At 44.6% G+C, this 17,319-nt stretch overlaps 2 protein-coding genes across 2 annotated transcripts in view; one reads left to right on the forward strand and one right to left on the reverse strand.

The window, feature by feature from the left end:
- Nucleotides 1-4,838: 4,838 nt before the first annotated feature.
- Nucleotides 4,839-9,832, forward strand: UPK1A (uroplakin 1A; the record flags this gene model as incomplete). The annotated part of the gene is made up of 7 exons (XM_081335454.1): nucleotides 4,839-4,901; nucleotides 5,330-5,530; nucleotides 6,185-6,259; nucleotides 6,958-7,065; nucleotides 8,301-8,480; nucleotides 8,601-8,684; nucleotides 9,559-9,832. 7 exons carry the CDS (start codon nucleotides 4,839-4,841, stop codon nucleotides 9,601-9,603), a joined length of 756 nt encoding a protein of 251 aa, XP_081191580.1. The 3' UTR covers nucleotides 9,604-9,832.
- A 3,898-nt stretch (nucleotides 9,833-13,730) lies between these two features.
- Nucleotides 13,731-17,319, reverse strand: part of ARHGAP33 (Rho GTPase activating protein 33) — a 39,296-nt gene continuing 35,707 nt past the window's right edge. The window contains exons 21-22 of the mRNA XM_081334518.1: nucleotides 16,776-17,137; nucleotides 13,731-16,382 (exon numbers count right to left, since the gene is read on the reverse strand). Of these exons, the coding sequence (XP_081190644.1) occupies nucleotides 15,264-16,382; nucleotides 16,776-17,137 (1,481 nt within the window). The 3' untranslated portion in view covers nucleotides 13,731-15,263. The remainder of the gene's footprint in view (nucleotides 16,383-16,775; nucleotides 17,138-17,319) is intronic.

The raw sequence follows: 17,319 nt of genomic DNA on the forward strand, positions 1-17,319 counted from the left end.
ATAGTATTAAAAACGGGGGAAGAGGTGTGTTTTCCAAGCTTTTATTTAAAAGGAGACACGGGTCAGGTTAGAATCTTAAAGAGAAGATCTGTAATGAGGGGCGTTTAACAGCTACGCTGAATTCTATGGCTGTTATGAGGAAGGCTTGTGAAAAGTATCCGTGGGTTGTTTACAATTTTTCTTGTATTTCTCTCAAGGATGGTTTCTTGGTCATGCACTGCAGAAACTCTCAGCAAAGGAAACGGCTTGAGCTTTCTTCTGTCAATGATTTGGTATTCCTAAAGTTTTTAGAGAATCTTTTTATTCCTTCCTCCCCACTTTAAAGTGTGTGCTAAAGCAACACTAAACTGGGAGGGAGCCCTACTGGGTGTGATGTCAAATCTTGCCTTACCATTTGGCAAAACTCAAAAAAGGAAGGTGCTGGAGGGTGCTTTTTTGGGAGTGGGGGGGGGGGCTGCCCCAGCTAAGTTCTCCTGGCGTTTTTCTTTTGTCGGCATTTTCTCTGAAAAATCCCTGGCTTGTTTGGATTTAGCAGTTAAGCCAACAAAATGGGATGAAGGATATTCTCCAAAACAGCATCCAGAAGATACCTTAAAAGATTCATTTCATCTGTGGGTGTTGACAAAGCATGGATTTACCCTTCGTGTTTGTGGAGTTAGGGTTGTTTTGTTGTTTTTGTTTTGTGTTTTGTGTTTTGTGTTTTTGTTTTGTTTTGTTTTGTTTTGTTGTTTTGTTGTTTTGTTGTTTTGTTTTGTTTTGTTTTGTTTTGTTTTGTTTTGTTTTGTTTTGTTTTGTTTTGTTTTGTTTTGTTTTGTTTTGTTTTGTTTTGTTTTGTTTTGTGTGTTTTGCACCTTGACTTTGCTGGGATGTTTTTCTGTATTTTTTAGGGACTGCTCTCATTGTTAATATTTTTTTTTAAATTTACAATCCAAATCAGTGGAAGGATGTACAAAAATCCTAAACCAGAATGTTTCAATTTCTCAGAGAAGGATCTCCTTCTGTCCTTCAGCATTATTTTGGGTCCAACTGGTTTTTTTTTTGTTTTAATTTTTGGAAATACCTAATTTAAGAGGAAAACGATGTTTAGCTCAGCCAGATTGATTGGATTCCATACATTTCTATGAAAACTGATTCCAATGCTAAAAAGAATTGGCAGCGGTTTGAGGATAGAGGTCCTTCAGACAATGACACTTGCACACCTTGGACCAGGAGTCAAAGTCTGATTTCCCTGTTTTTACCAGAACTTGTTAATTCCTGAGACAAGAACATCAGCACAGATAAGGCTCATTATTTAGTCTGGCAGCAGTTCAAGTCAGGAGGCGGTGCCAGAATTGTGGACTGTTACCACTCCTCCATCACCCAGGTCCCACCCAGGTGGGATGGCCCTCCCATTGGAATAAGGTGGTGCCCCAGAGAAAGAAGTTGATGTTTGAGCACCCTTGCCGTTTTCAAATCCAAATCAGGACAGGGTGGTGTCCTTTGCTTCAAGCCACAAAATATCTTGGGTTGGTTTTGTCAAGATATGCATTGTTAGCTTGTTCCCCAGTCTTATCCTCTTACCTTTCCAACATATAATATCCAAGATGACTGGTAGTGATAGGGCCTTCTCAGTAACTTCATCTAAATTTTAATTCAGAAGGCCAAGTTGATGCACTCCCTCTTGATTTTGAGCCAGTGGCATGACTAGACGCCAAAGGCGCACGGAACGCTGTTACCTTCCCACTGTAGGGGTCCCTATTTTTCTACTTGCATTTTTATGTGCTTTCAAACTGCTAGGTTGGCAGAAGCTGGGACGAGTAACAGGCGCTCACTCTGTTACGCGGCACTCGAGATTCGACCCGCCAAACTGCCGGCCTTCTGATCGACAAGCTCAGCGTCCTAACCCACTGAGCCACCGCGTATATAAACCAACCCAGGAAATTAAAATATCCTGGAAGAAGACAGAAGAAAGCCATTTTTGTACCATTGCCACAAACCCCGCCCCCCAAAAAAAGGCATAGAGGATGGATCCGATCTTAAAACAAGGATCATTTAACTCAAATGAGACTTTTCTTTTTAATAATAATTTTAAATGTAATCTGGCTTGAACAAAACACATCTACTAAAAGGGCAAGGTAGAAATCCTTTGACTGGTATGGCTGGTGTGTTTACCCAATAAAATTCATAGCTTCTTAGCAATGGAAGGTTTCTGTTTAGTTTTAATTGAACTGAATAATGTGCCCAGTGCTATAGATACATCTTTTATTATACAGATAGTCCCTGACTTACAACAGTTCGTTCAGTGACCATTCAAAGTTACGACAGTACTGAAAAAAAGTGACTTATGACTTAAAACCATTTCAGCATTCCCCGTGGTCACGTGATTAAAATTCAGATTCTTGGCAACTGTCTCATATTTATGACGGTTGCAGTGTCCCTGGGGATCGTGTGATCCCTTTTTGTCGCCTTCTGACAAGCAAAGTCCACACGGAAGCCAGATTCACTTAACAACCATGTTGCTAACTTAACACCTGCAGTGATTCGCTTAACAACCGTGGCAGGAAAGATCGTAAAATGGGGCAAAATTCACTTAACAAATGTCTCTCTCAGCAACAGAAATTTTGGACTCAGTGGTGGTCCATCCTAAGTCGACTACTACCTGTGTTTTTGTTTTTATTGTATTTAATTCAGTTTACAGAGGTGAGGTTTATACCACTCAGAGTCGTTTGCAACCAGAGTAGCCTATTAATTTAGTGAAATAAATAATAATAGTAACACAGACTGAAAATGTACACATCGGAACTGATACAATACGTACCCTTTAAAGCAAGGGTCTTCAAACTTGGCCACTTTAAGACTCGTGGACTTCAATTCCAAGAATTCCTCAGCTAGCCATGAATTCTAGGAGTTGAAGTCCACGAGTCTTAAAGCACCCACATTTGGAGACCCCTGCTTTAAAGCAACTGCAGCTTTTCACAGTATTCTTTGCTAGTTGGCTTAGAAGACCAACTCCTGTTTGAGAGACACTGGTGAGAAAGAGAGTGAATTTCTAAATCCACATTCATTCCTCTCAGATCCTGATCTGCAGATAGGCAGGTGATCACTTCCTGAGAGAAAACCTTGTATTTTCTCAGAAAAGTGGGGCAAAGCACACCAGGCAGGACTGGTTTAAGTTGTAGAAAACTTAGCTCTTATTTTCCTTTCCTTCTCCCAGCAGAGCTATCCTGGATGGTGCAATGTGGACATCCAGGAATCTCTGCTATGCTGTGTCCTCAGCCTTATGTCCAACCTGACAAGTTAAACCTGCCATTTGCAGATTCAAGTGGGCAAGAATCAGGAATTGCAGACAGTCTGATCAGAGATACTTTCCCGGTGGAGTTTCAGTTGTTTGATTCTCTCCATCTGCCCCTTGCTTGATTCAGATGCACAAAAATATTGCAAAATATTTTAATTCATAATTCCATGCCCAGTTTGGAAAGCAAAGGGGCTATGGCCGAATCAAATGGCTGAAGATGTCTGTCAGCCACAGGGTAAACCAAGCATGTCCATGGGCAGCCTGAGGCCCTAGGTAGCTAGTAATGTGGCCTCACAGGATGGTAAAATTTTAACATTATGTGATATACATATATTAACTCTATTATACATTTTATATGTGGCCCAAGACAATTCCTCTTCACTCGGGGTAGCCCAGGCAAGCCAAAAGGTTGGACACCCATGGCACAGACCAGTGGTGGGATTCAAATATGTCAACAACCGGTTCTCTGTGTGGATGCTACTTCCGGAAGTCCATTCTGGGCCTGGGCAACAAAAAAATTAGCTACCGGTTCTGCCAAACTGGGGCAAACTGGCTGAATCCCACCAATGGTGCAGACTCTCTTTCTCTTCTGAATTCTATCATTTCTGAAGTTTCCTTCTTCTCTTTCTCCTCCTTTTCCCTTCTCCTTCTCCTTCTCTTCTTCCTTCTCCCTTCTGCTTTTACTGTTCCTTCTCCTCCTATCAACTCACTTAGCACTAAATATGTTAGTTGCTCTTTATCATGAATGATTTGGACCATGAATACCTCTGGCACTCCAGAATTTCAACACCAGCTTTGTCTACTTTTGGATCACATGGAAGGTATTCCTCTAGGCTTCAGAAATGGCAAGCAGAAGTCCCCTTGAAAATCTGGCAATTGGAAAAGAGGGAATGGGGTTCCCTAAATTGCTTGCAGGTTCATTCTGCAGGTCATCTAAGATACGTGGTAAACAATATATTGTTGCACCTCTATTTTTCCCAAGCATTCAGTATTAATTCCTTCCATCTTTCAGGACTCTTTTGGAGAGGTTAAAAGCATAAGAGTAGCTACATCAATGCACCTGTTGGCCTGGGAAGCAAATGCATTTTCAATGTTGCCTCCTCTTTATACTTCTCACGTGTAAACTTTGACCCATTTAAAGCAATTGAATAACAAGACCCGAAAGTATTCAGGAAGTCGCTGGCTTAAAATACATGTTTTCGAAAAGTAGCTAAGCCTGTCAGCAGTACTATCTGGTGTGTACCACAGAGAACACAAACACACACAAAAAATATGTTGATACAAATGTACATGCCATGGAACACCTGGATCACAAACTACCTTGTTAGCTAATTGGCAAACCAGAACAAATTTGCATTTTACTAAGTGCAGATGTTGAAGGTATTTAAGCTAGTTTACACAAATGCCCTTTACAGTATTCCAAAGAAGGAGAAAGAATTGAGAAAAGCAATAAACTGAATTTCTCCTTCACTTAGCAAATTGTTTTATTTTTGTTTGTTTGTTTGTTTAGCCTCCCTTCTGCAGAATTTGAGAGCCGGTATCCAAGAAGCCATTCCTGGAAAACATGGCAGAAAAGAGATCCCCCCTTGTTGTGGGGCTACTGGTGGTGGGCAATGTTATTATTATGGTAAGAGAGCAATACAACAATATGACTCAGCAATAGGAAAATTCCTGGGTTTGATTTTGATAACTGAAAAAAACAAGATGGGAATAGAATGACATAACTCATGGTTCTGATAAAAAAAACTTCTTTAGAATATTAAGTTAAACCATGATTGACTGTACCATGTTGAATGACTCATCATTGGCCAGATTCCAAAAAACCACCATGATGGGTTTCATATAATACTGTACATGAAATGAGAAATGCACAATTTGAGGCCCCCAAATTACACAGGACCCTGAAAAGGTAAGGGTGCAGCGCCGAGAGATTACAAAGGAAGCTAAACTAAACAACAACCCACTGCATCACACCCCTTGGTCATGCCAGATAACAAAGAACCTGGTCTGATATATGGTAGTTTGGTGGCTATCAACCTTCCTCTGTTTCTGCAGCTTTCAGGGCTGGCACTTTGTGCTGAGTCTATTTGGGTAACAGCTGATCCCTATAAAGTCTACCCCATCCTGGGGGTCACCGGCAAAGATGATGTCTATGCCGGCGCCTGGATCTCCATTTTCACTGGGTTTTGCTTCTTCTGCGTTTGCGTCTTTGGCATTATCAGCCTTGTGAACGGCAACCGCCTCATGGTGTTGTTGGTGAGTAACAGAAGAAATGGACTTCTCTAAATGCTACATTTTCTCAACGTAACTCTGGTTACGTTGCAAATCATGACTGTGTGATGCTGCAACCGAATGCCAAGCAACTAAATTGTGACTCCCTGACTGTGAGGGTGTACAACAGTGGTAAGTGCAAGTGCAGTTTGTAAGTAACTTTTCCAAGGCCATCATTACTTTGAACTCTTGTTAAATGAATCGTCATAAGTTGAGGACAATCTGTATCGTCATTTCAACATTAATGTTCTAGTATCACATTCTGTCTCTATAACAGCCATGCTTAGAATCCAGTGTTAAAGGCAATGCATCTCACTCTCAGATGTTCCTCCCCAGAAAATGGAATGTACGTACTGTCTCCAGATCAGTTCAAAAATGGTATAAATAATGAATGTTCATCAATATCTCTTCTATATGGATCTGCTTATCCCTCTTTGAAAGTTAGGCCATTATAATATGCCACTAGACTCGAGCATGGGACAGAAGCAACAACAGCAACAAATGTCTGTGTATCTACAAATCAAGCGATACAAGAATTATCTCTAATCCATAGTGAATATCCTGGGGAAAAATGTCTCCAGGTGTGATTTTTTTTTCTTCCGGACATTGAATCTTATTCTCTATTTTCTTATTTTTCAGTACCTGGTACTGATCCTGGTTGTCTACTTGTTTGAATGTGCCTCTTGTATCACCTCCTACACTCATCGTGATTTTGTAAGTACAGGGTGCAAATTCTTCCCAACTTGATCTAAAAGCAAAATTTTGGTTCATTCCACATGGACAGGAGTACAGTCTTTCCCAGTGTCTGCTTTTATCATGGTGAATGATCCATCCAAAACATAATTCAGTCTGGGAATCTTAATGAAGCTTCAATTTTGTCCTTTGTCAGCCTTATTACTCGAAATCATTTTCACGGTAGGCCTGCATATAATATGGGAATGTTGACAAATTTCTTTGATCCATTGGCTGTTCATAAACTTTCATGACACCCAAAGCTTGTCCAAAATAGATAAGAAAGGCCATAGTTGCTTATTATAAGATTATGGATCTTTTGATCCTACAGTTCACATCAATTCATACAGTTTGGGCTTCTGTTGGAGGCATAATTAGTTATACAATAGTACTAAATGATTCCTGGAGGAGGAACAAGTCATTTTGTCTCATTCTAGAAGAGCAAGACAATCTAGAAACATTTGGGTCTTTCTTCTCATTTTTGAACAGTACTTTTTTTCCACAGATTGCATACTTAAAAAAGAAAAACCAGAAATGCTGTGCAGAAGGAAATGTATTTGGAAATGTAGAAATCTGTTTGCATGTCTTTATGTACGCTGAAACTTTGGAAGTGAAATGTTTGTGTATCTGGGCTTGGGGAATGTAGCTGACCAACATTCTCTCCTTCTTCCCCACCCCAGGTAGCATCAAATTCCAATCTGGTAACCAAGCAGATGCTGGGCTTCTACTCAGCAGACACAGACCAAGGCCGAGAACTCACACGGATGTGGGACCGTTTCATGATGGAGGTATATATCATTATGCAGCCTATGAGAACACCCTGGCCTTTTGTCCTTCATCCAGTCGTAGCTCCAAAAGGCATGCATGTAGGGACTGTGAAATCAATGCAAAAAATGCTAGCGATTGGGAATTTTGAAGCTAGGGAAGGGATTGGAGTGAAACTGAGAACACAAAACACAGCACTAGGTATGGGACTACGGCTCTGCTCAGCCACTGATCAGAAAAAGAACAAGTCTTCACCAACTATCAGTTCTTTCGAATATTGATAGGCTTAAAAGCAGCAAAATTCAAAGCAACCCCAATCAGTTTCAACTACACTTTCTAAAGGAAGACCTGGGTGGCAGAAAGTCTGGCCCAGAGAAAGTATAGTAAGTAAGTATAGAAAGTATAAAGTCCTCGGCTTACGATCCCAACGGTGCCCACAATTTCTGTGGCGAAGTGAGGCATCAGTTAACTGAGTTTTGCTCCATTTTACGACCTTTCTTGCCACGGTTGTTAAGTGAATCACTGCAGTGGATGTTAGTAACACGGTTGTGAAGTGAATCTGGCTTCCCCGTTGACTTTGCTCCTCAGAAGGTCGCAAAAGGTGACCGCATGACCCCCCCCCCCCAGGACACTGCAACCGTCATAAATAGGAAGCAGTTGCCAAGCCTGTCAATTTTGATCATGTGAATATCGGGATGCTGCAATGTTTGTAAGTGTGAAAAACGGTCATTAAGTCACTTTTTCAGTGCCGTTGTAACTTTGAAAGGTCACTAAATGAACTGTTGTAAGTCAAGGACTAATCTGTACCCGAAAACTAAGAAAAGGCAGCAGAATATCCTGTTTGCAATAAATATAAAGGTAAAGGTAAAGGTTCCCCCGCACATGCGTGCTAGTCGTTTCCGACTCTAGGGGCTGGTGCTCATCTCTGTTTCAAAGCCGAAGAGCCAGCGCTTGTCCGAGGACGTCTCCGTGGTCATGTGGCCGGCATGACTAGACGCCAAAGGTGCACGGAACGCTGTTACCTTCCCACCGTAGTGGTCCCTATTTTTCTACTTGCATTTTTACGTGCTTTCGAACTGCTAGGTTGGCAGAAGCTGGGGCGAGTAACAGGCGCTCACTCTGTTACGCGGCACTCGGGATTTGACCCGCCAAACTGCTGACCTTCTGATCGACAAGCTCAGCGTCCTAACCCACTGAGCTACCACGTCCCTTTTTTGCAATAAATATATGATCTCTCTTTTCCCCTGTTCACTTTTAGCAACAGTGTTGTGGTGCCAATGATCCCTTGGACTGGGTAAATTATACCTCCGTCTTCCGAAGTAGATACTCTGAAGCAGTGGCACCCTGGCCATTTTACTGCTGCAAACGTGATCCAAACTTTATCATGATCAACGAGGAGGGCTGTAGATTGGGTCACATTGATTACATCAACACTAAGGTACCAATTTCTTCCATCTTTATTCTGATGTTACCTACCATTTTTGCATTCTTGGGGGTATTGGTACCATCAGCAACTCCTCTTCAAGGCAATCTTACTGATTTGTTCTTCCCTTCTCAGGGCTGCTTTGAGCACATTAAGCATGCAGTACAAAGCTATGCCTGGGGTGTCTCCTGGTTTGGTTTTGCCATTCTTATGTTCACAGTAAGTCATTGCAGAAAGGATTGTTTGGATGTGTTGGGGCTGCAATTCCAAAATTTTGTGGTGGAAACTATAAGAGCTGTGCCTTAAGAAATCAGAGATTGGGGAATGTTGTAGCTTGAGAATAGCTAACACTTGAGAATTTTTTTGAAGCTCTGCTTATCCGTGAAACATATCCTGCATGTCCTCCACTCTAGCTGTCCTCAAAAACCTCTTCAGTATCCCAGTTTCCACAAGGAACAGCTGAGTGTTCATGGGAAACTCACCAGCAGGACCAGAGGATATTAGTCTCCTCCTGGTGCTACTCTTCAAGAACTTCACTGGAAGACAATATATGTAGTTCAGGGTTGAACTATGGATTCCTTGGTGCTTTCCAAGCTTGGTTGTTTGCTTGCAGACATTTCATTATCCAACTAGGTAGCATCATCTATGTCTGATGTTGCATATCTTCAAGAACTGATATGCAGAGTATATTTCTTGCTTGTTAGACAACATCTAGCTGACAAGCCTTGAAGCCAGGCTTTCTCAACCTAGTGTTGCTTAGATGTGTTTGGCCTACAATTCTTCACCGTGCCTACAAATTCACAGAATATAATCTCAATTCATCTGTGGGCCATCAAATAAACAATGCCTTTAGAAGTCTTTCCCATAATTGGTGTGTTTTCCATTTCCACTACGCTTGGGAGGATATTGGATCAGTTGATCTCAAAGGATCCTTCCAGTCTTCATATTGCATGTGAGGATAAAATTGAAGAAGAGGTTGTGGTGGGATGGATCATACCCATTCAGCTTAAGATACCCAGGGTGGGAAAAGGGATCACCGTTACAAAAAGTTAAATAGGAGCTTGCAGTAAGAGATTTATTGTTGTTTTTCCAGTGTCCTGTCGTTCTTCTGGCTATATACCATTACACCACAATGTGAACAATTTCAGCCAAGGAAGTGGATTTTTTCCTAAGAAGAGGAAGAAGATGAACAAAGGGATAAAGCCCTTCCTTGAGGAAAAAAATCTCCATGAATTCCCCCTGTACTATAACACTTTCTCCAAGGCATGACTACTTCCTAAGATTGCTTTGGGTGTAGAGCTTACTGGGCATCTCTACATCTAAACCTATTGCATATCTCCTATAGAAAAATCATCCCAACTACTTTAGTAAATCCTTTTTTTTTAAAAAAAAGTGTATAGTAAATGTTTGGTATGTGTGAGATTTTTTAAAAAAATTCTTTGTGAAATTCTGTAAGGAACTTGATCTGTGACTGAGCTGTGTGTATTCGCTGAGAATGCCTCAGGAATCCAAATCAACTCAATCTGACAATTCAAGTTGGGTATCTAAAAATAGGATCGGAGTGATAAAAAGCCAAATCCTATAATCTATCTCTCCTTCTCCACCACCCCCTCTCTCTATATATATAAAACCAAGCCAGTGGGATTTACAAAGGTTTAAATGGCATGAAAACCCAGCCTGCGTTGACCTAGAAAATTACTCAAGACATGGACCATTTTTAATATGTTACATAACTCCCAATACTGTACTGGGAATAGTCCAGTCCCAGTTCCAGTCAAAACAGATTGGAACAGATTGGCAAAGAAGCATCAGGCTGGTGCTCAGGGTGGATGTGTCTGTCCATTCATCCATCTTTCTGTCCTGTCCACCTATCTGTCCCTCTATCTTTCTGTCCTGTCCATCTGTCTGTTCATATTTCTGTCCTGTTCATCCATCCATGCATCAGTCTGACTTTCCATTTGTCCATCTGTCTTTCTGTCCTTTTAGCTGTGGCTAAAACTCATTGGTGTTACTGATTGTGTAGCCAAGTGTGTAGAGAAGTCTCAAAAAAGCACTTAATCTTTAGAAGACCCATGACTTGCGTAGAAAATAAGAGTGGAGTGGAGTGGAGTGGAGTGGAGTGGAGTGGAGTGGAGTAGAGTAGAGTAGAGTAGAGTAGAGTAGAGTAGAGTAGAGTAGAGTAGAGTAGAGTAGAATAGAATAGAATAGAATAGAATAGAATAGAATAGGATAGGATTCTTTATTGGCGAAGCATGATTGGATACACAAGGACATTTATAACCAATACAGTTGTTTCTTAGCACTTGCTAGAATGACAACGCAGTTTAGCTTCCTGGCTGGTGTGCGTATCACAGGACAACACCTAATCTTTGCTGTAAAAGCCATTCAGATCAAATGACTCAACTCCTAAACAGATGTGTGATCCAAGAATTTCTCGCTGCGAATACTAAATGAGGAACCAAGTGGCCTGTTGTCCATTTTTAAATATGATATATAAATAAAAGGTAAAGGTAAAGGTTCCCCCGCACATGTGTGCTAGTCATTTCCGACTCTAGGGGCTGGTGCTCATCTCCGTTTCAAAGCCGAAGAGCCAGCGCTTGTCCGAGGATGTCTCTGTGGTCATGACTAGACGCCAAAGGCGCACGGAACGCTGTTACCTTCCCACCATACTGGTCCCTATTTTTCTACTTGCATTTTTACGTGCTTTCGAACTGCTAGGTTGGCAGAAGCTGGGATGAGTAACAGGTTACTCTGTTACGCAGCACTCGGGATTCGACCCGCCAAACTACCGACCTTCTGATCAACAAGCTCAGCATCCTAACCCACTGAGCCACCGCGTCCCTTGTATGATATATAAATACATACATTTTATTCCATTTCATCTCTGCAAACAGGGAGACCCACCACAGACCCGAGCTGCCAGTTTGCCTTTATTTGTTAATTGGTTTGAATTAAGCCATTTAGTACAAGAATCCCAGAAAAAAGGGAAGTCAACTTATATCCAAAAAAGAACTGCAGCACATCAGAGGCAACAAGGAAACAGGGGCTGTTAAAAACACAGGCACATATAGACAGGCCAGTACGGCAGTGATCGCTTCACAGTATTGGGGAACACGGGACTGTCACTCATTTTCTTCCCTTTCGAAGTTCTGCCTCTCATGGAGGTATTGTACAAAGTAAACAGTAGGAAGCCATTTCCTTGGTTTGTCTTTCCGTGGCTGGCCCACAGGCAGAATAAAGTGGCAGGAAGCCAAGGTGTGTGAGGGGCAACTGTGGCCACGTAACTACAGCTGCGAATATTATGCTTTGATGCTCCTGCACAAATTGCAGATGGGAAACAAGCGTGGTGAAGTACAAAGCATCGCAACCTGTCAAATCAAGGAGGACTCAAAAGTGTGATCAGGCTGCAGGGATGACCATCTCAGAAATCTAACATCCAGTTTTGCGGGATGGGTAGAGACAGAGCTAAACTGACAGGGAAATAACGATTAACGTGAAACCAATTCTGTTCTGAATTCCCAGGTCAGAGTTGCACTGGCTTAACAGGCGCTCCTTTAACGATGGCGTGGAGTTAAAAGGGACCTGAAGAAAGTGACTAATAACCCATTTTCAAAGTTATGACCATTACATCGTCCCTGATTTGGTGCTTGGCAACCAGCTCACGTTTACAATGGTTACAGCATCCTGTAGTCATCTCATTGCAACTCGCAGCCTTCGCCAGCTAGCTCTTGACAACCAAAATTAATGGGGGAAGCTGGGCCTACTTAATGATCACGTGATTCACTGAAATGACTTTGCGATTTGCTTAACAGCCGTGGTAAAAATGGTTGCAAATTTGGATCCAGACTCACTTAATGACTGCATCAATAGCAACCAAAATTCTGGTTCCAACTGTGGTCATTAAGTTGAGGACTACCTGTATAGTTAAAAGCATTAAAGATTCTCCCTCAAGCTGCCTTCACGCCTCAAATCCAGTTGCGCATAATGTCGGAACTGTAATATGTAACCTTAATCTCTGGTAAAATAAGTATTGATTGAACGATCTTGTAAATATGCAAAATTTGGTGATATTCAGGTGGAAATAGTCGCCGCCCAGCCAAGCGCTAGAAATTGATGAATTTTTTTTTTAAAAAAGTGCTTGGCGATCACTTTAGTACACCCATAATTATTACCCTGTAGTAGAAGCTTGTAGAAACCTACTTCTATTTTCAGGTAATTTCAGGGTTTGTTTAGCATAGCCAGCATTGACCTGTGAATCTATCTCCAGATCTTGGACACTCAACCTTACATATAACTAACGAATACAATAGTTAACTATCCCCAAGGCTGCCCTGTCTCCCCAGCCTGATATAACCAAGAACATGGATTAAGTTCCAACATTATGTTCTTTCATGGATGATTAGGCCTCTTTTGCCCCCAGTGTGTCTTTGCAAAACCGCAAGAGACAAAAGCTTGCAATGTTTTCGGTTCCTGGAAAAACAAGGAAGATAAGTTGTGAAGAATGTGGGACAACTTGGAAGTTTTTACCACGGTGGTATTATTTTGTTGCTGTTGTTGTTACAAAAAATGGTGAGGTTAGTGCAATTTTTCTGTTAAACCCAGATGTGGAACTAATCAATATTACGAGGGAATGAATCCCAGATCTAAAACTCTTTTAGCTCAGGTCAAGACATCCTACGCCTGTTTATCAGAGGAGTTGAAGATTTCAGACTGAATTAAGATATCCTTCTGAGGATGTAGAGATGAATAAAGTTCCTGTTAAGTGGGCAAAGTCTGTAGTGAGAACCTCTAGATCTTGCCACACAAGAGTGCCAGCCAGCTGGGGTGGCCAAGATCCCAGATCCCAAACTCTTGAGGAATTCAGCCCCCACCCACCCAAAAAAGATTCCACGGGAGGCTTCAAAATAATGCAATTAAGGCTGTAGTCCAGTTGTGCACAAATCCAGGCATCAGTCTTGCATTCCTTTGTGGGGGCTGACTTCCAAGCAAGCGTGCCCAGGAGCAGGCTGTGGATTTCAGGGGAAAGAGGCTTCAAATTTGTGCTTGGCTCTCTCTGAAAGCAATAGGATCCCAAAGTGCTTAAATTCAAGTTTGGACTGCATTCAGGAAAAATATATATTCTTCTCCGTGATGCAGGCGAGGCATTAGCGTCGTTGCTTATTTTGTTTTCTTCTCCCCCCCTCCCCCCTCTCTTATATTCTGACAATATAATCATTTGAAAAGGAGCATAGAGGCCACTTGAAAAGTGCTTTGGTGAGGGGATGCTTGGGGTACAGAGGGAGGGGGGGAAGACTTTCTTCTTTCCCCAGTCCAATGCTTCTCAGTCTTGGAGACTTTAAGATGTGTGGACTTCAACTCCCAGAATTCCCCAGCCAGTATATTCTGGCTGGGGAATTCTGGCAGTTTAAGTCCATGGGTCTTAAAGTCTCTTAAGGTTGAGAAACCTTGCCTTAAATCTCAATCTGGTCCCCAATGGCTGCTCAAGAGCAAGAAGGCATAAATGCCTGTCCCTTCTTCCTACCCCATATACCTAAAATACTGTCTGTGGAGCATGCACAACCATTTTCACAGACACACACATTCGTACACGCACCAACTCGACATGAATGTACATATCGAACAGACATGAATCCTGCTCTCAAGCACACATTGAGCCTGCAGCTTAAATCACGCCAAGCCCTCCCATGCTAGGCACGTACTGTATGCATCCCCCCTCCCCCGTCCTTTTGTAAAACACGCACACACACACACACACACACACGTTCCAAAATCCTAAATAAATACAGAAATGCACAAGACCAAACATGCTCCCCCTAGTTTTTCTCCACATGCCCCTCTGCCTAGTTGCAAACAGACAAAGCGTGCGCTCTTGGAAAAAGAGGTTGCAAGCGTGCCCGTCTGCCTTGCGTGGTGGCATCTTACATTTCCTTTGACATCTCTTGTCACAGACCAGGGGATGGCTTTCTTCCAGGAATTGGCTTAATCTCTGGGAAAACCAGCAGGGGAAGGTGGTTAATATTTTAATTGGGTTAAAAGGTTGCTTGTTACAAGTCAGAACTATTTTGGTTTGAATACTGGAAGAGGAGCACGGGCTGGGGGGGGGTAGCTGTTAACGCCCACTCTCTCCTCTCCGAAGCCTGCCATCTTCTGCAGTGGTGAACAAAACCTGACCAACAGCGCCTCTCTGTGTCAGTTCAGCGCATGGCATGAGCACTGTAGGCAGCCCTAGTGGATTCCAGGCACCCTATTGTGATTCCCATTGCCAAAGCGGTCGAGATGATGTAATCCAGAAGGAATCAGCTGCAGTCATCCCATTGGAAGCAAAGGCTCTCCTCCGAGGATAGATGTCCACGGTTGGAAAGAGGGTAAGGTGGAACAAAGCAACATGGGACATAACCAAAACAGGAAGATGGACACACAATGGAACTGGCAGAGGTGTTATGGTACCCCAAAGGCTGAAATGATGCCCTCAATTGTTCTTCTGTGATGTCATGCTGATTTTTTGGAGGGGGAGAGAAACCTCCTGCAAGGATAGGAACTGCCTGGAAAGATCCGTGTGCTCTCCAAACCATAAAGAGGTCCTCCAAACGAGGCAGGCACAATGCCCAGCAAGGGAGCCAAAGACGGGACCTCTGAGTATAACCTAACTGGGTAGTAGATCCTTCCAAAGTCTTTATTTTTTTTTTCCACAGCAATCTGTACCGTGTAATTCCACGAATACTGGCAAGGAAGAGGGGAGAGGATACCCGGAGCCCAGCCCCGAGGATCCAAACTGTGCATCTGGTCACCTCTTGTCTCTCAGCAGTAGCTGTGCGTCTGGCCCTCAGCGTACACTGTCCAGCTGGGTCCCAGGTAACACCCGGAGGGGGATCCCTCTCTCCTTTCCACATTGCCGTACTGCGGGGAAGATTCATCCAGCTTCTGCAAGGGTGCCGAGGCCTGGCTCCCCAAGCGGGGGGCGGGCGTGTCGTAAGTGATAATGGGCTCTGGACTGTAAGAGGGATGACCCCAACAGGCGGAGGGCGGGCGGTAGAACTGCCACACAGCACGACTGCAAGGCAAGACGTCCATCAGTTGGCGGTGTTGCCCTGTGGGCGCATAGCCCCAAGCCAGCTTCTGCTTCTGAGGCAGGGGGGGTCTGCTGGGCTGGGACAAAGCCTGAGGAGCTCCCGGGTCGGAATGACTTCGGGGATGTGCTGCTTCGAGGGGAGGGGACGGCACGGGGCTGACCGAAGAGCGTTCGGGGAAGGGCACGTTGACGTAGATGGGCTCCTGGCGGGTGGCCGCTGGAGGCATGGACTGGATTTGCAGCTGGGAATTCTTGAGGATGGGTTGCAGAGAGGAGGCAGCCGGAGGGAGACGGCCCTGGCGCCAGGGCCGCTCAAAGATCCCGTAGGAGGCATTGAAAGTGGCCAGATACTCCGGGGGCGGACAAGAGGGCCATGGGCGGGCCAGGCCAGGATATGCAGGAGGCTCCCCCACGATCTCGTAATAGAGGTTTTCATGCTCCAGCTGCGCAGAGGCGCTCCCGCTGACCCCCGCTTGAGGGGAGGCTGGGAAGTGGCTGTGATGCCGCAGAGGATGGTCCGTGAGGCAGGGCTGAAAAGTGGAGGACCTCGTTTTGAGGGGCAGGTGACTGGTCATGATGGGAAGGTGGGGAGGGGGTGGAGGCTTGGGCGGGGCAGCCGAGGGGCTGGACGAAGGAAAGGCCTCTGGAGGCTGGCGGAAGGCTGGATAGGGGACTGACAGGGGAGGCGGAGGGGGATGCAAACCGTAGGCAGGAGACAGGGAGGACAGGTGGTAGGGATCTGAGAAGGAAAGTGCCTGGGGGTCTCTCTGGTCTAGCTCAGCCAGGACCCTCCTGTAAGGGGAAAAGGAATTCGAGCTACCCAAGGGAGAAGACGGGCTGAGAGGCACCTGCAGAGAAACAAGGCAAACTGAGTTAAGCAGCAGGAAGGCATTTTAAGCAGGCAAACACCTCCCACCCTCATCCCTTCCTTCACCCCCTTCCCGCTCTACTGCCTGCTCCATCCCACCCGACCTCCTTGTTTTCTGTAGCTAAAATCTCCGTCAGATTTGCCAGAAAACCCAGCACGGACTTCCTCTCAAGGGCAAGGAAGCTCAGGACAAGTTGGGGCCACATCATACTCTTTTTATCTTTTGGCCCAGATCGCAACGCAGTGGAGAAAAGGCAGAGAAGTATAATGGGGGGGGGGGAAGCCCTTCTAGAAATACTACAAAATCTGCACCCTGCCTTAATGGCAAAATTATCCCAGCTCTGTGCCAGCCCTTCCTGAGCCGATCCCTCACCTGGCTGCCTCCCTTTAGGTTGCGGCTTTGGCTGCCGATGCTCCTGCCCCTGGCCTGCTGCGCCTGGAGCGGGGAGAGGCCGGGTGCCTTGGGGCTCGGACGCACCATGGAGTAGAGGGCTTGTGCGCCGCTGGTCAGCTCCCCTGCCTTGCACTCCAGCGACAGAGAGCGTCGGAAATGCATCCGGGGTTCCCTCTGCTTAAGGCTGGCCTGTCGCTTTTGCTGCAAGGCCGCCTGGTGCGCGCTCTCAGCGAGCGCCAGCGCCATCAGGCGAGCCGGGTTCTTGGGCGGAGGAGCTGGCGGGATATGCCGCAGCAGGGACAATGCACCGGGAGACACAGGAGCGGCTTCAGACTTCGGACCTGAATTAGGAAAAGAAAGAGGGCAGCATAAGGATTGCATTAGGGGGAAAAAATAAAGGTTTTCCCTATCCAGTTTTCTCCTACTCTTGGGGCAGTGCTCATCCCTGTTTCCTAGCCGAGAGATCCAGCATTGTCCAAAGACCCTTCCGTGGTCATGTGGCCAGCAGGACTATATGCCGAGG

This window comes from Vipera berus (genome assembly GCF_964194415.1).
Source record: "Vipera berus genome assembly, chromosome: 9".
NCBI lineage: Eukaryota > Metazoa > Chordata > Lepidosauria > Squamata > Viperidae > Vipera > Vipera berus.